The sequence below is a fragment of the Marmota marmota genome, unplaced genomic scaffold (assembly GCF_001458135.2).
Source record: "Marmota marmota marmota unplaced genomic scaffold, marMar, whole genome shotgun sequence".
Classification (NCBI taxonomy): Eukaryota; Metazoa; Chordata; class Mammalia; order Rodentia; family Sciuridae; genus Marmota; species Marmota marmota.
In genome coordinates this window covers 15,488,582-15,514,790 of record NW_026000241.1, presented here as the reverse complement: position 1 = coordinate 15,514,790, position 26,209 = coordinate 15,488,582, and the positions used below count along the sequence as shown (strand labels likewise).

General features: G+C 34.8%; 1 protein-coding gene across 3 annotated transcripts in view; it reads right to left on the bottom strand.

The window, feature by feature from the left end:
• The window catches only part of Oxsr1 (oxidative stress responsive kinase 1), a 110,245-nt gene that overhangs the window by 11,061 nt on the left and 72,975 nt on the right, over positions 1-26,209 (bottom strand). For all 3 annotated transcript variants that reach the window (XM_015489484.2, XM_048794941.1, XM_048794942.1), the window contains 5 exons: positions 21,425-21,558; positions 15,345-15,393; positions 14,974-15,039; positions 9,614-9,736; positions 2,298-2,333 (listed from right to left, as the gene is read on the bottom strand). In XM_015489484.2, coding sequence (XP_015344970.1) covers positions 2,298-2,333; positions 9,614-9,736; positions 14,974-15,039; positions 15,345-15,393; positions 21,425-21,558 — 408 coding nt within the window. The remainder of the gene's footprint in view (positions 1-2,297; positions 2,334-9,613; positions 9,737-14,973; positions 15,040-15,344; positions 15,394-21,424; positions 21,559-26,209) is intronic.

The following is a 26,209-nucleotide window of genomic DNA, read 5'->3' as shown; positions in this document are numbered from 1 at the left end:
ATGCAGTAATATTTGGCTTTAATATGGAAAGACATTCTGACATAAGTTACAACATGGATGAACCCAGAGGACACTGTGCTAAGTGAAATAAACCAGTCAGAAAAAGACAAATACTGTATGAATCCACTTATATGAAATACCAGAGTAGTTAAATTTACAGAGACGGGAAGTAGAAGGGTGGCTGCCAGGACAAATATGGAAGAAAATGGAGAATTAGTATTCAATGGGTAGAATTTTAGTTTGGGAAGATTAAAAAGTTCTTTAGATGGTAGTGATGGTTGTATTCCAAACATGACTATATTTAATGCTACCAAACTAAAAATGATTAAGACAGTAAACTTTATGTCATATAAATTTTATCATAATTAAGTTAAAAAACAATGTAATGAGTATAAGAATATGAGTGAGAATTCACAGAGAAGTTATTTAGCAAAAGCACAAGAACACTAAAAATAAAAACTATAATAATCTATAAAATAACTTTTCATTCAATTTCTGAGAAATTATCAAGTTTGACTTAATTAGAAGTAACAAATAATTCTAAAACATCAGCAGATTAAAACAACGTTATTTTTAACTTTACTTTTTATTATTTCTTACGCATACTTCAAGTATATCTCTGACCAGCATGAGTTCATCCCTTCATTCAGTCAAGGATGCAGATTATGGCAGCAGGATTACGGAAACACAGAATCACAGAGTGACTCTTCTGCTAACTTTACATTGGTCAAAAGAACTGACATGACCATGCATAATTTCAAGGGTCAAGGACATACAATTCTACTAATGTACCTGAGGTACAGACTTGTACACTGCTGATGGAACTGCATACTACTGCACTCTAGAAAGCAGTATGGAGATTCCTCAAAAAACCAGGAATGAAACCACCATAATGACCTAGCTATTCCATTCCTTGACATTTGTCTAAAAGAACTAAAATCAGCATGCAATAGCAATATAGCAGCACAATTCACAATAGCCAAATTATGTAATTAACCCAGATGCCTATCAATAGACGAAGGTAGGAAATGTGGTGTATACGTGTATACACACACACACACACACACACACACACACACACAAACACAATGTAGTTTTACTGAGTCATAAAAAGAATGAAATTATTATTTGCTGATAACTGGATGGAAATGGAGAACATTATGCTAAGTCAAATAAGACAGTCTCAGAAAATCAGGGTCAAATGTTTTCTCTCCCATGTGCAAGCTAGAGCAAAATAATGGAAAGAAGGAGGAGAGGACAGGATTTCATAAAGTCACAGGGAAGATCAGTAGAGCAAAAGAACAAGATCAAGTGGCAGAGAGGAGGGATGGGAAAGGAGAGGAAATGCAGAATGATTTTTTTTTTAAATTGAACTATGTGCATATACACATATAGTACAGGGAATTTCACTTTTATATATAAGTACAAAGAACCGATCAAAAATAGATGAGCGAAAGAAGATCAGTAGGAAGATCATGCATATACAAATTTGTCAAGATGAGCCCAACTATAATGCTCTAATAAAAAACTGAAGTATAACCAAAATACATATATTAAGGTACAGAATTTATTTTCTTTGTACTAGGGCTTGAATCCAGGGTGCTTTACCACTGAGCTACTACATTCCCGGCACTCAAAGAGGTTGGCTTTTAACTGGTTATGCTTCTGCCGCAGCCTCCCAAGTAGCTGGGAGTAAAGGTATGTGCCACTGCACTGGCTCATTTCTAAACTATAAAGTTCTATGTACATGAATCATGTATATAATTATACATACAAATTGCGTGGTATGTACATAAATGAAGTGGGAAAATTGTTTAAGAGATACACTTGCCTTTAAACCAAATACTGAGCTCAGAATGGAAGATGCTGCCAGAGGAAGAATATGTACAGAATGGATCCATGAAATTATTTTTCTCAGGTAGTGAAAAGAAGGAAAGCCAACCTAACTGGATTCTGTTTAGTAATATTTCCTATCACACTGAAACAAACTACAGAAAATACAATTTACCTGACAAGAGAAAAAGCTGAAAAAAATTTCAAAAATGTATAACAAATTCCTGGGCAGAGTAATGCATAAATATTGCTTCCCACTTCAAGCAGCACAAACCAAAAAAGCAAATCACGAAGTTAAGCAAGCAAGGACCAACATTCCAGGCTCTTAAACCAACTTTTAAAATGTAACTGGTATAAAGGCTCATTTCCATTTAGGCACACATATAAAGACTTTTAAAATTAAAACTAAAACAAAACAGAAGCATATATAAAACAACAAGGATTTAATAATTGCAATTACTTACCTCAGAATTTGTTAATGATTCTTTCACTCGAGGAGACTAAAAGAAATACAGAAAAGGATGCTTGTTAACTCAGACTTAGGTTACTTATAGTCAGTTCCAGGTAACTTCAAGTAATGTTGAATGCAAGCCAACTTTACTTCATTCTGATTCATAAATTAACTTATAAGTTACTACAGTGAGTCTTCTGAAAAAAGAAAACTGCTATGATACAATTGTATTCTTTGTCTAATTAGCCTATAATAGATGTATCAATATACTTACTGTATTTAAAATTTTTTACAGTTTCAGCTATATAAGTGAAGAGATGATGGGGACTGTCATTAGTTCTCAGGCAGTAGGGAGGTCACATTCAAAGTAACTATGAAAATACTGTGTGCCTAAAATTCTAGACCAAATAAACCTCAGGCCAACTATCCAACACACTCTCAAAGCACAGATTTGAGACAAGTGATTGTGGACTTTAATGGAGAAAAGTCTTGAAACAAAATTACAGAACAATGACCTGAAAGTTACTTTTCAAGAATCTACTACCTACAAAAAAATTCGACTGGGATATATATAGTAGTAATGACTAGAAATTAGAAAAGTTGTGATAGTATGGAGGCAGCAGATAGAGGGATACTGGATCAAGTTACCCAAACACAAGTAAAGAGAAGTATTAAAGTCTAGTGTTATACAGAACAGTAGAGTGGCTAAGGTTCACAATAAGCAATAATACTAGAAGAGCCTGAAAGCTCGAAACACAAAGGACCGATAAGGAGACAGAAACATTAACCATCCTGATTTAATCAATATATGTAATACACATGTATTGGAATACTGTACTGCACCCTATAAATATACACAAGTAGTATGTGTTAATCAAAAATTTGAAAAAGAAATGCTTAAGGAAATGAAATGTTAATGATTTGATCATTATACTCGAAACACATAGATCTAATTATCATACTGTATCCCATAATTTTGTCAATTACAATAATAATTTTAAAAAAGTAAGGAGAGGCTGGTCATGGTGGCACATCCCTGTAATCCCAGCAATGCAGGAGGTTGAGGCAGAAGGATAGCAAGTTTGGGGCCAGCCTAGGCAATTTAGTGAGGACCTGTCTCCAAAAAAAAAAAAGAGAAAGAACTTGGGAGAGCTGCTCTGGGTTCCATCACCAGTACTAAGAGAGGGGGAGGGGGCAGGGAGAGAGAGAGAAAGTAAGGAGGAAGGGATGCCTCCTACTACCCCTTACTCTTATTGCTAGATATTTAGAGATCTGGCACATAAATAAATGTGGGTTGTCTGAAAATAAAAATGGCTAAAAGAAAAAAATTAATATCTTCATACAAATTAAGGTGAGATGTCAGGTACCTGGTACAGATTAATATTTATTTGAAAATAACCAATTACAATCTGCCACATGAAAACCTGAGCTGTTTATTTAGTAAATCATAACAGCTAGAAATGATTCTGGGATCCAGACATTGTCATTTCAAAAAGAACTTACCTCTACACAAATATTAATGTATGGCAAATCCTACCAACTATGGATTTAGCCAGGCTACTTGAAAGGCCAATTTAGGTTTTATAATTTTCATCACCATTGTATTAAGTAAAATCAAGGTTCAGATAATAGCTAAAGTTATCACAGCAAGTAAGTGGCCGACCAAAACCCTTTTTAAAACACTTCTCTATTTGAGGGCTCTGAGGACAGCGGGGAACAGGGTATACCCTAGTGATAGAGTGTTTGCTTAATGTGAGCCAAGCCCTGGGTTCAATCCTCAATACTACTGGGGCGGGGGGTTCTGTATTAGGAAATAATTCCAAGTTTTATTTCTCTTTCTTTTACAGAAAAGATGCTACAATAATAACAATACAAAAGATGCTTTTTTTTTTTCACCATGTAAAGTTTGGGTGCATAACAGATATTTAAATCACTTTTCCTGTACCATGTGAGAATAAGCTGCATATACCATGGTTTACCACTTAAGAGAATGTGTGTTTCCTAAGAACAGAGACATTTTCTTAAAAAGTTTCACAGTACAGTTTTTTAACTTCAGTAAATTTAACAAAGATACCATACTTTTATCTAATTTACTATCCACAATCCAAACGCCAACAGACCCTTATGCTCCTTATAATCTTGTGATTTTCTTCCAGTGTAGGATGAAGTCTAGGATCATGTATTAATTACATTGTCACTGTTTCTTTAGATTTTTAAAATCTGGAACATTAACATTTTTAAAGAATATAGTACGCACTACCATACCACTACTTTAACAGAATATTATTTACTTGGGATTTGTCTACTGTCTCTTCATGATTAGACTTACATGAACTTCCAGTTGGAAATCTGCATAGTGATGTGTCTTTCATAGGGTATGAAATCTTCATCTGCCCCCCACCAGTGAAGATTAATTTAATCATCTGGCCAAAGAGTTTTCTAAATTCTCCAGTAGATAGTAACTATGTTTTTTTCTTTATCTAGCAACTAAAAGGTAATCTTAAAAATATCCTGCTCCTCAAAACTTCCCCCTGTATTTGATGATTCTTCCCTGATCCAATGACAATGGCTATAAAATAATAATTCTTCTACTTCCAATTCTCGTCTCCACATTTACCAGACAGCACTTGGCAGTTCAGTGTAATGAAAAAACATCTTTCTCCTCATTCGTTTATGTATCTATTAATAATTGGTACACACTCAAAAGATTCCTATTTTTAAAGAAATTATTTGAATGGTTAAATTGTGCCACACTGCTTCAAGCTGATTTCTGCATCATTTATTCCCTCAGATTTTTTTTTTAAACTGGTATAAAAAGATATTCGTGATTCATCTAATATTTTCCCTGTCCTGGAACCACTCATTTTTCAAAGAGCCCAGTTCTTTTAGTGGGGAATGATATTAGAGAAAATTATCTGGACATAAGGTATGCTCATTGTTATTGTGGTATCTTTGTTTCTAGGCCTTTCAGTAGACAAAGCTTGAAAATACATTCAAGCATATACATACTTACATACATACATGTGCACATACACATTCAGATCACGCACACTTCAGAAGCCTGCATCCACACCAATGCCTACAATTCAAATCCACCTCCACAGAATCCTTTCTCACTTTGCCTATTTCACATTTGTATGTCTCTTCTTCTTTCATAGTTAGAATCTTGGCTCCCAAGAACATTAAGACATTTACTCATTTGCTTAACCTCATTATACAAAAGAGTTTCAAAACTGCTTTGCATGTACAAATATGAAAAAAATCTTAATAAAAGGAGTTTATGATTTATCTGAAGTTTTCCCTCTCCTCTACCAACTCTTCTGAAAGAAGATAGTCAATTACCATGTCCCTAAATTACCTGGATTAGTTGTTTTTGTACCTCTTCAGTAGTTTCATATTCCCTTAAAATACAATTGTAGGCTCCACCTCTGTCAACAATAGGTAACAAGGGGCTAGATTTACCCTTCTGTCTGAAACAATAACCAGAAAGGAAACAAAGAAGAGCAAAGCAAAGAAAAACAATAAATGTTTTCAAGATACTGAAAAACAAGAAAGAGTGTGATCCCTGAAACACAGGAACCACCTTGAGTGTTTTTTGGATGCTGTGGCACAGGGAAGGGGAACCTAGGTGGAATCCAATTAAATGCATGAATAGAAGAAACAGAGCTACAAATCCAAGGAGGCCAAGACAGATAAGATAATAAGACAGAGTACTAGGGAAGAAAGAGCTACATAATGAGAGAACCCTAGAGATCTGCAGAGGATTCCATTTGAATATTTAGCAGAACACTTATCAATACATATATGTGAGAAAACAACCTGAGACTGGGGAAAAACATATTTTCAACTTACTTTACTATATAATCCAGAATATAGCTCAAGAAGATCTACCAGAATACAAAATGAGTGCCATGTGACAAGGTAAAATTCACAATGCTTGGCAGCCAGTCAAAAATCACCAGGTATGACGATGTAGGAAAACACTCCTGTACCAATATGAAGAGAGTTATAAAACAAGTAAAATCAATCCAGAACTGACATGGATGTTAGAATTAGCAGGAAAACCCGTTAAAATAGTTATTATAAATGTATTACATATCATTAAAAGGTAGAAATGTGGAAGATATAAGATAAAAAAAATAAACTTCTAGACTATTAGAACACCTGCAATATAGACTGAATAAAATTAGCAGCAGATTAGAAATTACAGAAGAAAATATACATGAACTTGAAGGATAGCACAGAACCTATGAAAAATTAAAAGAAAAATTTAAAAAAATTTTAGTTGTAGATGGATATAATATCTTTATTTTTATGTGGTGCTAAGGATTGAAACCAAGGTCTCACATGTGCCAGACAAGCACTCTACCACTGAACCACAATCCCAGTCAAAAGAAGAATCTTTAAAAAATAAAAAGACAATTAATGAGCTCTGACACCACTTTGACCAGCTTAATAAACATGTTATTAGAAGAAAGAACAATTATTTGAAGATATAATGGCTGAAAATTTTCCAAACCTGACAAAAACTTATAAATCCACAGATCCAAGAAACTCAACAAACCCCAAGCACAAGAAACATGAAGAAAAATACATGTAGCATATTGTAATCAAATTGCTCAAAGCCATTTAAAAGAAAAAAAAAAATCTTCAAAGCAGCCTGGAAAAAAAAAAGATACATTATTCAAAAAAAAAAAAAAAAAAAGAGGGGTTGGGGTTGTGGCTCAGTGGTAGAGTGCTTGCCTGGCATTTGTGAGGCACTGGGTTTGATTCTCAGCACCACATCGATGACTAATAAAATATTAAAAAAAAAAAGAGAGAGAGAGAAGAATGTAGCCAAATTTCTTAGCGGAAACAGGGAAGATAAAAAATAGTGGAAAAACATCTTTAAAATACTGAATACAGAATACAAATGATGTATTTTAAAATAACTAGAAGAAAGTTCCCAGTACATAAAAATGATTAATATTTGAGGAGATGGAAGTGCCTTGTATTCTTATTTAACCATTACACACTGTATACACATATTGTACTATACTCCATAAGAGGTATAATTATGTCTCAATAAAATACATATTTCTAAGTCACAATAAAATTAGAAAGACTTGATTATAAACATAGTTTATAGTGAGATCAGAGGCAACATATTAATATATTTTAAAGTTTTTAGTTATAAATTTTCACAACACAATACAATAAACATTAAAAAACTGCCACATAACAAATACAAAATTAAATAGAAAAGGAACAAACACTCTATAAAGACATTTATCTCTTCCTATACTTGCTTCCTCAGTCAACTAGGAGGACATTGATAGCAAGAATTAAGACTATATTTGATACTCAAAAACTTGTAAAAGTATCTGACACATGGTATAACAATAAATAACATGTAAGAGGATCTGATGTATGGTATAATAAATATTTGTTGATTGAAAAAAAAACTGGAAGAAAAAGCTGTCAATCAAGAATTCTACAATCTGCAAACCCACTTTTTTTTTTTTTAATAAAGGTAAATGAGAGATGTTTTCAGTCACAAAACCTTAAAAAAAATCCACACCAGCAGATCCACCCCCCTACTCCGACCCCTACATACATATGCACACACACGTTAAGGGAAGTCCTCTGGGAATAAGGAAAGTAACAAGTGGAAATCTAGATCTATATGAATCCTTATTCTGAACGTGAACTTTGTCAATGGCTTCGACAAAATAAAAATTTACGAAAATAACAATATGACTTTTTGCTTTCTTAGACCTGTTAATATTAAAAGTTTTCTTAACAGCAAACCATCATTGTCCCCATCAGATCATAGTATATTCTTTTTTTTTCCCCTCCCTGTTAGGGATTGAACCCAGGGCCTCATACATGCTAGGTTAAAAACTCTACCACTCAGCTACATTTTCAGCTTCTATCATGGTATATTGTTTTCTTAATATAGTTCAACTTAGTTTTAAAAGATTCATTTTCTTAGAAATCATGGTCTCAAAAACATCTATAAATATAACATAAGAAATGTTGAACATAAATTTACTTATTCAGTAGATAAGCCCATAATTTTCTATGATATTTAGACACTAGTGTGTTAGGTTATGAAAATGCTAGTGTAACTAATTTAGAAGTACTAAATTTCTCTTTCTGATAAATAGCAGGTAATAATCAGAGAGTGAAAAGCTACAATTTATCTTTCTAAATATTTGTTAGAGGGAAAATAATATCATCATCTCTTTCACAGGGAGGAAGAACTACAATATTCATGTAGCTCTAGGTTCTATTAGAAGCTTTAATGTAACATTACACAAGAGCATCAATGTGTCCAGAGAGGAGTCACATGAAAAGATAAGGAAAAAAGGATGCCATGATCTCACATCTGTTAAATAATAAATTCAATTACATGTAACTAATGTTTACAATTCTTATCTTTTACAGAGCTTTTCCAAGCTTAGAGCTTAATAAAGTTTTGCCAATTTTCATTGGCAAAGTCTTAACAAATAACTCAGCAAAAGGACTAGACTCCAAGACTTCAATTGATAAACAAGTTCAACAAATATTGAAGGTTGATAAGAGAGTGGTAAGTATTCACAGTAGAGTAGATCCTGAAAGTAAGCAGTGGTATTACCACTATTCCAATATTCATCTCACAAAAAAGATCGAGCAGGCAAGGGTATGACACTTACCTTTACACAAACTTCTGTTCTTGGGAATGAGTCCCCACAATCAACTTGAGGCATTAACTAACTTTAAGTAAGAATTATGAAACAAACAAACTAAAAGGAAGGCCCTTGTCTTTGATGCTTCTAACAAAAACTAATACACACACACACACACCCCAGACAGATAATCCAAGACACCAACTAAAGAACAGTACACTGTTCTTCTTCAGGCAGAAGGACACAGACTTCAGGGACAAAAATTTTTTTTTAATTGGCAGGCCTTCAAGTTCACTATTCTCTTCTGCAATGTCTAATTAGCCATTAATCCTACCTACTGTATTTTTTCATCTCAAACATAGTTTTCATCTCTAAATTTGGGTTTGGTTTTTTTTGTTGTTGTTGTTTTGTTTTGTTTTGTTTGTTTTAAATTGCTGAGGTTAGCTCTGGTCACTGGGATCACAGGTGTGCACCACTATGCCCAGATTAAATTTGGGTCATGTTTAAATAGTCTAAATATTATCATATTCAAACAGATGCACCAAGTCCAATTTTCCATGCAGAATGAATTAGACACCTGCTAAGTTTTTCAAAGAAACGCGGCCAGTTAACACTCGTACTCTACATTTTAGCTGGTTAGGCTGAACAAGAACCACATACAGTTAAATACAAAACTTGCCCTGAGTTGTGAAATTGCCGCTTTTCCTTCTTCGCTTTCTTCATCAAATTCATCATCACTCCATTCCCAGCCTCCATCCTCTGTTTTGTGAAGACGGCCACTGGAACCTGGTACTCTCCGAACCTGCTCATTAGAAACAGATGTGGATTGTTTAACATTTACTAAGCAGAAAACACAACCACACCCCGCCTCTATCATTTCAACCTGCTAAATGAATAATTATTTTCCTCATGAGTAAGTATTCCCTCGTAACTTCATACCCTCCAAACCTTACTTGCTCTCTATTCACAATCTCCATTTATCAGTCTTTAGTCACAACCTTCTATACTGAGCCGAAACAACATAAAAACATTTTCTATGCCTCTTCGAATCTGACTAATGTGTTAATGTCCTGAGACAGTTAAGAAATAAAAGGTTTTGGTTCTCAAAAATAAAACCAAGATAAAGGGTATTCTTTTATTTTTCAATTTCTTAAATCAAAATTATACTTGAAAATAGTTTACTTTCAACTCATTTTAGCTTATTATTTTAAAATAATGTATCACATTACTACTTTTTTGGTTTTAGGAATTATCTATGGAACGTCCCACTATGGAAGATGACAATTTTCACTGTATTATCAACTCTGTACTCTTTTTTCAAGTTACGCTGTAATCTTGGTTAGATCAATACTTGGTATTTACATCACATGATTATACATACATGATATCACCTTTGAGCCTTACTATAAATTATGATTAGCTCTCTTTGCTGCGTATCTTGTTTTCCTTGAAGTTAATATCTACTCTTTCAGCTGGGTAAATCTCCTCTCCCTCCATCTGTCCAGCCAGCCTAGTTTCATATCAGGGCTAATTCAGATAGTGCTCTACCACAAGGCAGAGGATTGAGCTTCCTGGGTCATACAACTGCCCTCTTTTTAGTTTAAATACTTCCTCCACATTTATTAAAGTCAGGCATTTCTAAACATATCCTGTCTGTATTCCCACATTTCATTCACAATTTGGTAGAGAAAAGGAATCTAAGAAATATTTTCTCCCTCCAAATTTTGAACTGTTCTACTACACTCTGGCTTACTGAGGTTATTGTGACTCCTGATCTTTCTTGTGACATATCCCCCACCCCCCACCACCACCCCGTACCCAGCATCTTAAGAGAGTACTATACAAATATTGCTAGTGCAGAAAAAGATCAAATTTCAAAATCACGGTATGTTTCTACTGAAAACCATTGTGCTTATTACTTAAGCACAATCACCAAGTTGAAAAAAATCCTAAATTGAACACCATCTGTACTTCATTATTTTTATTCCTGAATAATATCCCATTGTATGGACATACCATATTTTATGTATTCATTCATCAGTTGATGGACATTTGTGTCCATTTTTCAGTTACTATAAATAATGTGGCTATGAGCACTTATGCACATTTTTGTGTGTACATATGTTTTCAATTCTCTTGGGTATGCCTAGGAGTAGAAGTGCTGGGTTATATAATAACTCTGGCCATTTCAGGAACCCCGAGGCTATTTTCAAAACTGCTGCTCATTTTACATGCCCATCAGCAATGTATAAGGATTCCAGTTTCTTCACTTCTTTACCCACAGTTGTTACTTTTTTTTAACGATAGCCATTATTAGTTGGTGTAAAGTATATTACTGTTATTTTAATTTGCACTTCTCTGATGGCAAATGATACTGAACATCTTTTAACGTGTTTATCAGCCATTTGTATATTTTCTTTTAAGAGGTTTCTACCCAAATCCTTTGCCCATTTTTTTCAACTGAGTTCTCTTTTCATTATTGAATCAGTTCTCTATAAAGTTCTGATTCAAGTCCCATTTCACATTATGGTTTAGAAATATTTTCTCCCACTTGGTAAGTTTCTTTTCACTTTCTTGATGTGATCTACTGAAGCACAAAAGTTTTTCATTCTGATGAAGTCAACTTATCAATTATTTTCTTTTATTGTATTTTTGGTGTCATAGCTTAGAAAGCTTTGCCTAATTCAAGGAAGGTCCCAAAGATTTATTCCTATGAACAAGTCTCTCCTTCCCTAGTAAATACAAACCAATATCCGCAGTGGATTCTTGAAACCAAAGATAGTACCTAATCCTATATATACTGTTTTTTCCTATAAAGATACCTATGACAGTTTAATTTATAAAATTTTGTATTACTAGATTAATAATAACTAATACTAATATAAAATAATTATAACAACATTCCTCAATAAAATTGCCAGCATTATTACTCTTATGCTTTAGGTCTATTATTGAATAAAATAATGGTTACTTAAACACAAGAACTGCAATACCACGATAGTTCAATCTGATACCTGGGATGGCTACCAAGTGACTAATGGGCTGGTAGCATACACAGCATGGATATGCTGAACAAAGAGATGGTTCACACCTGGGACAGAGCAGGACAAAGCAAGATTTCATTGTGCAGAATTTTCAACTTATGAATTATTTCTGGAACTTTCCATTTAATATTTTCACACTATTTATCATAGGTAACCAAAGCTAAGGAAAATAAAACTGCAGGTGAGAGGACTATTGTATTTTCTTTCAAGAGTTAAAGCTTTAGCTCTTACATTTAGGTCTACAATCTAATCTAAGCTAATTTTTTTGCATGGTGGGAGGAAAGGACCCAACCTCATTCTCCCAGTTGTCCCAGCACCATCTGTTGAAGACTGTTCTTTACTCATTGAATTATCTTGGCACAAATGCTTCTTTTTTAATAGTATCATGTTCTTGTTTTATGAAGGCAAATTCTTATCTCTGAAGAGTTATGATTTTATTTAAAGAATTTTCCTCATATACCCTTCGATCCTAGACGCCTGCACTATTGCACTATTAAGATCCAGAAACTAAAAAATCAATTTGAAGCACTAAGCTTTTAAGGGAGTAAAATTTGCTGACTATGAGTTTTGCTGCAAAAAGATCTGGGTAGGCATTTCACAGGAGAACCCTAAATATCAGTACCCTTTAAATCTTTCCTCTGGGGCTAGTTGGATTGATCTTCATTAGATCTTCCAATGTTCTGTCTGAAGGACAATAAGCTTTAATGCTTATGTTGAAGTAACTGAATAAAGTAATATGACTGAAGAGTTTTAACATTCAGTATGTACACATTCAATCAAATATCCATTTTCAGTAAGTTATTTCTATCTTCAACTATGCTTGGTGTCCTTTAGTATAAATACCATTTCTTTTATCTTTCTGCAGAATAAACTTCAATACAATGCCTAGTGTACAGCATGGAGTGAGGGACAGGAACTGTCAACCAATCTTCTGGCTTTTGGCCCTACTTATACTCTAAAGGTACCTGGTATTGCTACCGCACCTAGATTTAGGGGTTTTGCTGTGTAAGGCAGGTTCTAAAACTTTAATGATGATTTAGCAATTGGAGTCCTCTGACTTGCCAAGTTCCTTACCACTAGCTTATTGACATCATAATTTTGAAAACTTGGTTGCAACCTTCATTTCTCTCATATTTTGTCAGTTTTGGGTTTATGAATTTTCTTAACATATCTTTTATTAAGTAGAGAGTGGGAATAAATGTAGATATTCACTGTGCTATCTTTTTGAGGGTTTGTCTTCCTAAATAAATTACACTGAAGATATTAAACATCTCTCTCAATTGGGATTTATTGCAAACAATTATAAGCATAAAGATTTTAATATGCATTCAAATTATTTACTGGATATCTACAGAGTGTCAGGAACTGATCCAGGCCTACTGAAGATACAGCTACAATCCAAAGTCCTTGATCTCATTAAGCTTTTGTTCTAATGAAGGATAGTAAATGTCAGATGGTGATTAAGTCCTTTAAAAATATATATATATCTAAAGTAGGATAAAAGAACAGAAAGTGATAGGAGGGGACTATTTTAAGATAATCAGAAAAAACTATTTTGAGGAAATGAAGCTTGAGTAGAGACCTGAATGAAATGGAAGAATGAGCCATGAGTGTCTGACCAAGTGACTATCCATGAAGAGTAATCTTCAAGATTCCATTTCCTAGAGATGACTTAATTGGCTTGGCATTACACTACTTATGATGCTTGTTTTTTTTTTAAGTCTCAAGGTAATTCTGATGTTAACAATGGATATAACCATTGAAAAAGGGGGGAAAAAAAGAGTATAGCAAGTCAAAAGATCCTAAGGCAAGAGGGGAAATTTTTCCAGAAGGGAGGTAGTATAACTCTTTAAATGTAGGTTTAAAAGTTAGAAAATAGTAACCTGGTACTTCTCAAGAACTCCTTGTAAAGAAAAGAAGGACCCTGAGTGGTTGTCTATTTGTTAGTTGGTTGGTTGGTACCAGGAATTGAATCCAAGAGCACTTAACCACTCAGCCATATCACCAACACTTTTTATATTTTATTTAGAGACAGGGTCTTGCTAAATTACTTAGGGCCTCACTCAATTGCTGAGGCTGGCTTTGAACTCATGATCCTCCTGCCTCAGCCTCTGGAGCTGCTGGGATTACAGGTGTGTGCCATCACACCCAGCAGGAAGGAACCTTAATAACAAGATTTAAGTATCTAAGTCTGCAGAAGATATATCTCTATGAAGTAGAGACGAGTTAATTGTGCTACCAGTGCTACGAATATCATTTCAAAGTGTTAAATATACTTTTCTGATTCTTTATCAATAAAAACTTTCTAAATAACATCAGAATTCCCAAGTACTGAAATCTATGGAGGTGAATAAGTCACTTATTAGATTTACTCGAACTTCCCAGACAATCCTACCACCATGCTCCATGAGGTACAATACCTTTCTTTACCTTCTCCCTCAAGTCTAACATCAGCAGAAGCCAACTGGCCTCATTTCCTTTAGACTGGATAAGTCTGTGTTGAGGAAAAGAAGGGAAAGGGAAGAAAGGGTTTTTCCCTACTGGAAGGAAAAACTCACATTTGCTCAAACTGAGATCTTAATGCATTTCTATGTTCACATTCTGACCAAAGTTCTTAGAAACGACTTATGAACAAGGTTCTTTTGGTCTTTCAGTCAAAGCAACAAAAAGTTTGCAGCTAGCAGGTACTGCAGCTATAAATGCTACATAAAATCACAACTCACTCAAGAAGCTGGAAAGCATGATTAAACAGGGGTCAGAATTAACTCACAGATTACTGTCCAGCATACCTTTGTATTCCAGTAGATAGCAGAGTAATGCCCTAGCATATGATATTTGTTGGATGAATATACCAAAGAATGCTTTAGAAAAGGTTGAGAGAAAATGAATATCCTGCTTCAGTTAACTGAATATTAATTAACATTTACTTTCAAAATCAAAAATAAATCAACTCTTAAGAAATTTCCTAAGAAAACTTATTAGATCCTCCATTTACCTTTTTAGCTCTTTCAGAAATGGTAGGTGCTCTCTGCAATATTTTCTCTTGAAGAAATTCTTTATTCTGGAGGGGAAAAATACGTATTTTCTTTTTATAAAAATTTTTTGTTGAACCAATAAAATTGACAAAGAAATGTTCATCACAATTAATATGTCTTATGAAGTAGTATGAAACTACTACAGTACATTACTGCCATGGTTTTAGAAACTGAGACAGAGCTTCAATATGTTGAATAAACCATTATGGAAAGTTTGCTTTATTATATGGCAAAATTTGTTGATCCTGAATTTCCAAGTATAATAACATACCACTATCTCTGGGAAATAGCATCATTTAAACACATATAAAATCAAGATAAAATATCCTACCTTAGCTTTCTGGAAAAATTTGTGCCTTAATAGTTCTGCTGCTGTTGGTCTAAAAGCAGGAAAAAAAAAAAAACCAAAAAACAGTTTTTGCAGTTAATTCAAGTGCAATGTGAGTTTATATCTTCAAAAATGAGAAAATTACTTTTTGAGCAGCAAAAATAAAAACTGAGTAGGCTCCACTTTCCTTAACCTGCTAAAAAACAAAAGTAGAATAACCTGGATATAAGACATCAAGTAGAATAAAACACTCAAATAGAAATGTTTTGATAATAATTAAGACGTTCTTTGAAAATTTCATTAGTGAAATGTTGTTTCTGGAAGAATACTTCCAACATATTTACTATTTAATATTATTATTTCCCAAGAGAAATTATATACTCTAATTTTTTAGCAAAGCATAAAAACATATTTAAGATCACAAAGAAGAAAGTGAGTTACATTCCTAGACTTGCTAGTCCTCGAGGCATTGGTTTCCTACTGAAAGGAAAAACTCTGCTTCTTGTTACAAGGCTGCCTGACAAGTTTCAACTAAAGGCAACTAGATTCTGAAAACCAGACTTCACAATTTCCCTTAAAAATCTGAAGATTTGGGCCAGGGATGAAGCTCAGTAGTTAGTAAAGCACTTGCCTAGCATGTCCAGATCCTGACCTCAATCTCAGTATGAGAAAGAAAGAGGGAGGAGGAGTGAAGAAAGGAGACGGAAGGGGAAGGAAGACCGGAAAATTCCAAAAGTAAAGTATATTCCCCAGATTTAACCAAAGTTAATTTTTAATTCAACTGTGAGCAATATTTTTACAGTTTTGACTAAATTCATCACTAATTTAAAAAACTTTTAAAAATACATTATTTCAGAATAAAGAATTTTACACTTAAAAAACCTACACCTAATTATGTCACACACATAACACATATTTCTACAAAAATCACAATTCATCTAAGGTTCAATATTACCTAGTCAAGCCTCTAAGGGGTGGGGGGGAGGTTGTTGTTTGTTTTTGCATGCTGCAGATCAAACACAGGGCCTCAGCACACACTAGGCAAGCACCATCCCCAGCCTGAGCAGCAGTTCTTAATCACTGCCGTGTGTTAGAGTATCTGAGGTGTTTAAAAATCCTAACGAACAATGAAAGCAGAATGTATTGGAACAAAACCTAGTATCAGCAGTTTTTTTGTTTTTGTGTTTTTTTTTTTTTTTTTTTAACTGTCCAGGTCATTTCAATGTGCATTCAAGCTTAAGAACCAATCCCTCGAGGACTAGCAATCTAGGAGTGTAGCTCTAGAGAGCTTGCCTAGAAAGACTGAGGCCATGGATTTAATGGGAGCGGGCTTTTAAGAAAGCAGTTAAATGTGAAATTAGTCAAGAGTTCATTGTTTGGGGGCTGGGATTGTGGCTCAGCGGTAGAGTGCTCGCCTAGCACGGGCGGGACCGGGGTTCAATCCTCAGCACAACATAAAAAAAGAAAATAAAGGCATTGTGTTGTGTCCATTTACACCTAAAAAATAAATGTTAAAAAAAAAAAGAGAGAGTTCATTGCTTCAACAATTTGCCCAAGATGGCTCCTTACTATTCTTTCTTCTAGGTACATTTCCTTCTTTTTAAAGTTTTTTCCCCAGTATTGGGGATTGAATCCAGGGGAACTCTACCATTGAGTTGCATCCCCAGCCCTTTTTATTTTTAATCTTGAGACAAGATGTTGCTAAATTGCCCTGGGTCATCCCAAACTTATAACCCTCCTTTGTGTCTGGGATTGCAGGTGTGCACCACTGCACCCTGCTCAAAAAGTACAGCTTTTGAAGGGTTAAGTGAAAGGATGTGATTGGAAAACAATGTCTGTGTGAAAAATATCTTCACTTCATGCTCACTCTTTAATACTAATTAGACTAGATGGTGAATTCTGGGCTAACAGTTAACTTCTCTCAGCATTATTTAACTATATGCTGGCCTCAATTATTGTTACAGAGAAGTGGTTTTCAGTCTACCTGCTATTCCTCAGTAGGTAATGTGTTCTCTGAGGCTGAATATAAGAAGTTATGCAACACTGGAAAAGGTAGACAATGCCTGGAACCTGGAGAAAATGGTTCTTTAATCTGAGGTTATAGTGTTTAATAATAAAAAAAATGTTCAGCCATTATTTCTTTGACTATTGCTTCCCCTACATTCTCTCTAGTCTTTACTGGCTAGTTCATATATGTGTATATGTAAATATTTGTGTATTTATTTATATAGGTTAATCATCCCTAATTCAAAAATCTAAAATCTGAAATGCTCCAAAATCCAAAATTTGAGTGCTAACATAATGCCACAAGTAGAAAATTCCATGCCATGAAACTGTTTCATGCACAAAATCAACAATATTGCATTTTGTGCATGAAACAATCTTTAGGCTATGTATATGTTATGCAAGAAATAAAAACAATTTTGTGTTTAGACTTGGATCCCATTTCTAAAATATCTCATTATGGAAAATGCAAATATTACAAAATTAAAAAAAAAAAAAAAAAACCACTCTGGAATCCAAAAACTCTCTGGTCCCAGGCATTTCAGACAAGAGACATTCAACCTGAACACAGATGTGCATAAGCACACCCTCACTCTGAATTTTCTCACCCTTGGAATGTTCATCTTTCTTTCATATTTATACCATTCATTTTTTGTGCTATATGTTGAACAATTTCCTTAATAAAGTGTAATGAGATTGAAAACAGGCACTCTGAAGTCAGATTGCCTAGGTCAAAATCCTAACTCCACCATTTATTAGATGTGTGACTTCAGGCAAGGTTACTTAACCTATGATTCAGGTTTTTTTATTGGTAAAACAAAGAAAATAAGAGTGCCATCGTCATGGATGGCATGAGAATTAAACGAGATGACATACACTAAATGTTTATAAAAGTGCCTGGTACTTGCTGAGCCAATAGTTATCTTTTCTACAGGCTCTTTAAGGGGAAGTGGTTTCCAGTCTACCTGCTATTCTTTAGTAAGTAATCTGTTCCCTGAGGCTGAATGTGAGACGTTTTGCAACACTGGAAAAGGTAGATTTTTAACCAGTTCATTTAGGGTTCTTTCGTTTTATCCTAGAAATGCCATATATATTAGAAATGCCCTAAACAAAGTTTGATTTTGGTTTAAATAACAGAAATTAGATTTTTTATACTTCCCAGGGTTTTTTTTTTATTTTTAAAAAAACCACTTTATAACAATATCAACAAATGGTGCTGGGAAAACTGGAAATCCATATGCAACAAAATGAAACTGAATCCCTTTCTCTCGCCATGCACAAAAGTGAATTCAAAATGGATCAAGGAGCTTGATATCAAATCAGAGACACACCGTCTGATAGAAGAAAAAGTTGGCTACGATCTACATTCGGTGGGGTCGGGCTCCAAATTCCTCAATAGGACACCCATAGCACAAAAGTTAATAACTAGAATCAACAAATGGGACTTACTCAAACTAAAAAGTTTTTTCTCAGCAAAAGAAACAATAAGAGAGGTAAATAGGGAGCCTACACCCTGGGAACAAATCTTTACTCCTCACACTTCAGATAGAGCCCTAATATCCAGAGTATACAAAGAACTCANTTTTTTTTTTTTTTTGGTGTGGTGCTGGGGAGTGAACCCAGGGTCTTATGCATGTGAGGCAAGCAGTCTACCAACTGAGCTATATCCCAGCCCCTCATTTCTTTCATTTTTCTACTGTAGCATCTAATGCAGGACACCTTGTTGCACTGAGTTGCCAGTCTCCATCATCTCCCCCTATCAGTGATAGTATCTTCTTAGTCTCTCCTTTCCTTGACACTTTAAAAAAGTACTGGCCAGGTATTTTGTAGTATACTCCTCAATTTGGATGTCTGATTGTTTTCTAGTTATTAACTAAAATTACAAATTCAAAGAAAGAATACTTCATAGGTGATGTGCCCTTCTAATTGCATCAAATCAATTACATAGTATCATTTCATTGTATTAATGGTGGTGATTAACCTTTATCACTTGATGGAGTTATGACCAGATTTCTTCTCTGTAAAATTGCCATTTTTTTTCTTTTTCATACTTTAATCCGAAACAAATCACAATCCAACCCACACTCAAGGGAATCCATTAAGTAATTTTAATTACTATATTTTTTCATTTCTAATAGTGCTACTTACATTTTTGTAATGCTCAAACTCTTGTGGGTTCTGATTTCTTTTATGATTTTAATTATATCATTGAATTATCTTAATATCTTGAACAAATAATGTTTCTACTTATACCTGCCACCTGCAATTCATAGTGTATTGTAATTTTAGACTGTGATCCTATCTTCAGTGGGACATTATATGCAGGAATCATGGGACCTGAAATTTGGAAATGTGCTTCTAGTGCATTTCTCTGAGATTCCTTCAGCCAAGAGTAAAACTGGCTTTGCAACAATTTTTTTTTTTTTTTTTTTTTTTACTTTCTAGTATGTGGGTTCCTGGGTATGAATTTAGACTGTCAACTTGTGGAACATCAAGGTTGAGTGTTTGACATTAATCGGGAAAGATCTCTGTTTTCTCTTAATGATGATGATATGATGGACAGTTTTATTCTAGTCTACGGTTTTACTGAGTATGTAGACTTCTGAAGATCTTAGCTTAAGCAGCATGTCAGTGCAAAATCTCCTCTGTGGTGGGGTGCCCAAGATCTCAATTCTAGTCATAACATGGGAGTTAGAAATCCAAAACCTAGCAGGTTACTAGAATGAACAGTCCCACTGAAGGCAGCTACTGGATTAATTCCTAATACTTCTTCCCTAATCTATGGTTACCTCATTATTTCTGGTATCCAGGGATTTTTAAGTTTGATAGCTTTTCTCTGGCATTTCTAATTATCTGTAACAAGAGAATTTATTCTTTTTGTTCACTAACTTGGGAGAAGCAAGTGTTTCCTACTTTTAGGTATGAACTTTGCTGCCTATTTTTCTTACCCTTTCCAATAATTCCAACAGTAAATTCTGAAGGCCCATTATATATACTAGAGATATGATCAAGGATGTCAAAGTCTTACTTTTGTTGACCTTTAGAGAAAACAAAATTAAAGAACTTTAAGTGCTAAGAAACTCAGTGGAATACACAGTTGTCCCTTGGTATCTCAGTAAAACTGGCTCCAGAACCCCTCACCACTATCAAAAATCTGTAGATATTAAAGTCCCTTATAAGAAATGATACAATATTTGCACATAACCTATATACAATTCTCCCATGTACTTTAAACCATCTCCAGATTACTTATAATATCCAATAAAATGTAAATGCTATGTAAATAGTTTTTATACTATACTGCTTATGGAATAATTACAAGAAAAAGTCTATGTGTTCAGTACAGTTTTACTTTTTTTCTAGAATACTTTTGATCCATGGTTGGCTGAACCTGTGAATGTAAAACCTGTCTCTATGCAGAACTGATATACATATATGAAACAGAAAAATAAGGTATAGAACAGAGGCCTAAATTATGATTAAAGACTTTTGAATTCAAGTTCCCACATCTATGACCACAGAGAAAAGCTTGTACTCAATGACCTCCAACATTCTATAATGCTGTTTAATAGACAAAAATATATGCATTGAATATTTTTACTTATTTGTTCACTTGCCATTCAATCTGTCTAGAACTGACAAAGAAGCAACTTAAAATTCTGGTCCAGTTACTAAAAGCTTTCTAACATGGAAAGAAGTACTATTATTTGACACTAAATATAAACTTGTTATGTATATTCCTTTTGTTATTAAATTATAAATGATATTTGTTTACTTAAAAATTTTAAGTGCAAAGTAAATACAAACATCTCCCATTAACCTGACTTTTTACTAATACAGCATTCATAATATAAAATTTTATAGCTCCAGAACACTAAGAAATAGTTAAAACTATTTAGGGTACACTATATACTAAAAAGAAGACAGAAATCAAGACCATCAATGTGAAACTGTCTTGTAAAATAGTCTCTGTATACTTTTTAAAACTTTATAGTTAGCCCTTTAGATATGAATCTCAGATCACCCACAATGTTTTACATATCAATGGACAGAAAAGTACAGTTTCTTTTATATTTTACCTTTTTTCTGGATCCTTTTGAAGGCACAATGAAATCATTTTTCTAAATGATTTGCCATATTTTTTCAGCATTTCTTTATCTTGAACACCAGTTTCCAAAGAAGGAGGATCATTCTGCAGTGTCAGCATTAAAACCTGTAAAAATTTTCAATACAGTGTAAACTTCTGAAGACTCAAAGAAATTTAATTAACAACTATGGTCCAGATTTTCAATACAGACATACTTTCCCTCCTACAAAATAAAAACAAATTAGGGAGCTGGGGCTGGGGCTCAGTGGTAGAGTACTTGCCTAGCATGCACAAAGCCTGGGGTTTGATTTCCAGCACTGCTAAATACGTAAATAAACAAACAAAAGTTCATATTAGGCCAGTTGTTTAAAACCCAGAGTTATTTGTTATTTTTTTTTCTTAATTAGTCTTTATTTTATTTAGTTGATTTTATGTGATGCTGAGGATAGAACCCAGGACCTCACTGGTGCTAGGCAAGTGTTCTACCACTGAGATATACCCCTAGCCCTAGAACCCATTTTTATTTGTGACTTCCACAGTAATAAAAAGTATACAGCTGGCTCTCCCAATAGTTTTCTCACAAAGGCCTACTGTGTCAACATTGATGTTCTTTAGTTAGAATCCTTTGTTTCTTGATGTCCCTCAGTCCTAATTCTTATACTGCCAAATTACTTTTAAAACAACATTAAAACCACAGCAAAATTAAGAGTGTGACCTCACTAATTTTACATATTCATGGGCCTGCTTTACTTTGACTCCTTGTACCATGGCCTTCCCTTTCTAGAGCTTCCACGACAGAAATCGCCAATGATGGGCTGGGGATATAGCTCAGTTGGTAGAGTACTTGCCTTGCATTCACAAGGCCCTGGATTCAATCCCCAGCACCACAAAAATCAATCAATCAATTAAAAAATATATACATATAACCAATGATGTGCAAATTAACAAAGCTATGTAAGTTCTCAGTCCACATTCTTTCTGCCTCCCCTGCAACAACTGACAATTTTGATTTTTCTATCCATCATACATTCCTTCCTGCTTCGGATTTCATGGCAATATACTAGCTTGATGCATAGAGATATAAGGAATGAAGGTCATAGTTATATGGAAGGATTCAAGTTATTTGTGTTTTTCTATATTGCTTAACTTTTTGTATAAAAGCATGAAAAATTTTTTAAAATATAAAATCAACACACAAAAAAAAGAGGCCTGAATCAGTGTTATTACTTGCTCTGCTGATTCAATTTATACTTACATAATTGGAATCAGTAAGGCTGGCAATGTTTTTTTTTTTTTTGAGCAAATAAGTTAACACGTATGTCCAGCTAGAACTGCAGGAATAATAATCTACAATGTTATGATAAGTAGACCTCACTCATCATCATCTTTTTAAAAGTAAGCCATTTGGCCTAAAAAAAGCCTCCCACCTTGCAGCTGTAAAAACATATCCTTTTAAAAAATGGATATATAAGGAAGGAAGATGGCGGTGAATAGAGTGCATCACCCCCGTGTACCGCGTCACTGTGCAGGTGAATAACGAGTTAGAACAGCCAAAAGCTATCTTGTTAGGAATTTCCAGCAAAATTGGGGTGCACCAAAACCTAGAGGAAGGATTTCTATCGCCCGAGGATCGGTTACTGGGGCTCAACCGCGAGTGAACCGTGCGCCCGGAGATTCAGGCTGTTTGATCGGCGGCCAGCAACGCAGAGGAACGGTACTGCGGATTCTGTGGGGTCCTGCCGGCTGTGCCTTCACTGTGCTCCGGGCTGAGTTCTGGGTCTGAGATGGGGGAAGGACGCAGTCCAGTTCTGTCCTCCACACTGGACAGCCCACCGAGAAAGCCAGCGGCCACCATCTTGGAGAGCTGACATCACCAGCACCAGTTTCTGACAGATTGCAGCACGCTCAGCGATAGAACAGTTGTGTGTCATTTAGACCATATCTCCCATACAGCGGGGAAATCGCATAAAATCTCTCCCTGGCTTTCCGGGGGCGTGAATAGAGGCGTGGGGAAAGGTAAAGGCACCTGACCTCCAACTCCCCCCTCCCACCAGCAGCGAAAACGAAACCTGTCTTGCCAGCTCTCGGAGGAGGGGCTATCGGAGGGAATCAAAACAATAGGGGCCGGTTCCCAATAGCCGCGCTACACGTCCAGGAAACTGCAGGCCCAGAGTGTAGCTTGAACTGCCGAGAGGTATCACACTGGGAAAGGCCTGGCTGGCAGGAGAAGCGAGGTGACTAGAGACCAGGAATAAACATAAGCTAACAGATTTTGAGAGACACCAGGGTGGGAAGGAGAGAGCAGCCTCACACCGATTGTTTTCTACAGCCGGAGGGCAAAATCTTGGCCCGGAAAGCACAGCACCATCTACTGGAAGCGAAGAAAATAGAAGCCTAACAGTGCCCTTTTTTTTTTAAATTTTAAATTTTTTTAATTTTATTTTTTTTTAATTATTTTTTTATTTTTTTAATTGTAATTTTTATTTTACTGCATTTTATTATTTTATCATTTCTTTTTCTTTTCTATTCTTTTCTCTTTCTTTCCTCTCTCCCTCTCTCTTTCTTGGTTTGCTTCCTTACCTTTTCCCTCTTAACATGACCACCCAGATTACGTACAACTTACTAAATGCAAATAGATGAATACTACGAATCGGTCTATAGTCCGCCTAAGCCCTTAACTACCCCCAAGTACTCCTGTCTATTCTCTTGTTAATATCCGCCTGCATTTGAGCAACCCCCCAAAGAAGCTAACATATACTAACCTCCATACCATCAAAGCGCACGACCTCAACATAAAATCCTAAGTTCAAACCTCAATTCTATACATGCCATCAAATTCTGTGGGCCTCTAATGAAACTAGTGAATTTACCTTAATTCACAATTAAATCCAACATCTCTAAACATTGTCTCCCAACATAAAGGAGAGATATTGGAACTATAAAAACCAAAACAAATTTAAAGAAGAAATTAGAAACACAGCAGTCAAACAGAGTTGGAAAGCAACGTGAGCACCATGAAAAAACAAGGGAAAAAAGGATTACAAACAATGAAGGACAACTTAAATTCACAGGAGAACCTAGAGGCATCAGAAAAATGGACAGAGAAAGAACTCAAGGCATACCTAACTCAGATAGAACGGAATCTTAGACAAGACTTTAGACAGCAAGTCCAAACAATGAAAGTATACTTTGAAAACGAATTACATAAGCAAATTCAAATGGCAAAGAATGAGCTCTACCAGGAGATAGAGATTTAAAAAACAAAATCAAACAGTAATCCTAGAAATGCAGGAAACCATAAACCAAACAAAAACTCAAACGAGAATATTACAAATAGACTAGATGAAAAAAGAAGTCAGAACATCAGATAATGAAGACAAAGTTTATCAACTTGAAAAGAATATAGTCAACACAGAAAGGATCCTAAGAAAGAGATATGGGATGTCATAAAAAAACCAAACTTGAGAGTCATTGGGATAGAAGAAGGTGTACAGGTTCAAACCAAAGGAATGAACAATCTATTGAATAAAATAATCTTAGAAAACTTATCAGATATGAAAGATGGAATGGATTGCCAAATCCTGGAAGACTACAGGACCCCAAACATACAAAACCGTAATAGACCAACTCCAAGACACATAATTATGAAGATATCCAACATACAGAACAAGGAGAGAATATTAAAAGCTACGAGAGAAAGGAAGCAGATTACATTCAGGGGTAAACCAATTAGGTTAACGGCTGATTTTTCATCACAGACGTTGAAAGCGAGAAGATCCTGGAACAACGTATTTCAAACGCTGAAAAATAATGGATTCCAACCAAGAACACTGTATCCAGCAAAATTAAGCTTCAGATTTGACAATGAAATTAAAATATTTCACGATAAACACAATTTAAAAGAATTCGCATCCGGAAAACCAACACTGCAAGGCATTTTGAGCAAAACACTACAAGAAGAGGAATTGAAAAACAGCACCGAAAACTAACAGTGGGAGTTAACTCAGTAAAGGGAAGAAAAAAAAATAACCAAAAAGGAAAAACTAGCCATATAAAAATAAATAAATAAATAAATAAGCACGACTGGAAGTACAAACCATATATCAATAGTAACCTTAAACGTTAATGGCTTAAATTCACCAATCAAGAGACATAGGCTAGTAACTTGGATTAAAAAAACAAATCCAACAATATGCTGCCTTCAGGAGACTCATATGATAGGAAAAGATATACAAAGGCTGAAGGTGAAAGGTTGGGAAAAATCATACCACTCACATGGTCCTCGGAAGCAAGCAGGAGTGGCCATATCGAATAAAATCAACTTCAAACCTAAGTTAATCAAAAGGGATAAAGAAGGACACTATATACTGTTAAAAGGAACCATCCACCAACAAGACATAACAATTATCAACATGTATGCACCAAACAATGGTGCTGCAACATTCATAAAACAAACTCTCCTCTCAAGTTCAAGAGTCAAATAGACCACAACACAATAATTATCAGTGACTTCAACACACCGCTCTCTCCATTGGAACAGATCCTCCAGACAAAAGCTGAATAAAGAAACTATAGAACTCAACAACACAATCAATAACCTAGACTTAACCGACATATATAGAATATATCAACCATCATCAAGTGGATACATGTTCTTCTCAGCAGCACATGGATCCTTCTCAAAGATAGACCATATATTATGCCATAGGGCAACTCTTAGTAAATATAAAGGTGTGGAGATAATACCATGCATCTTATCTGATCATAACGGAATGAA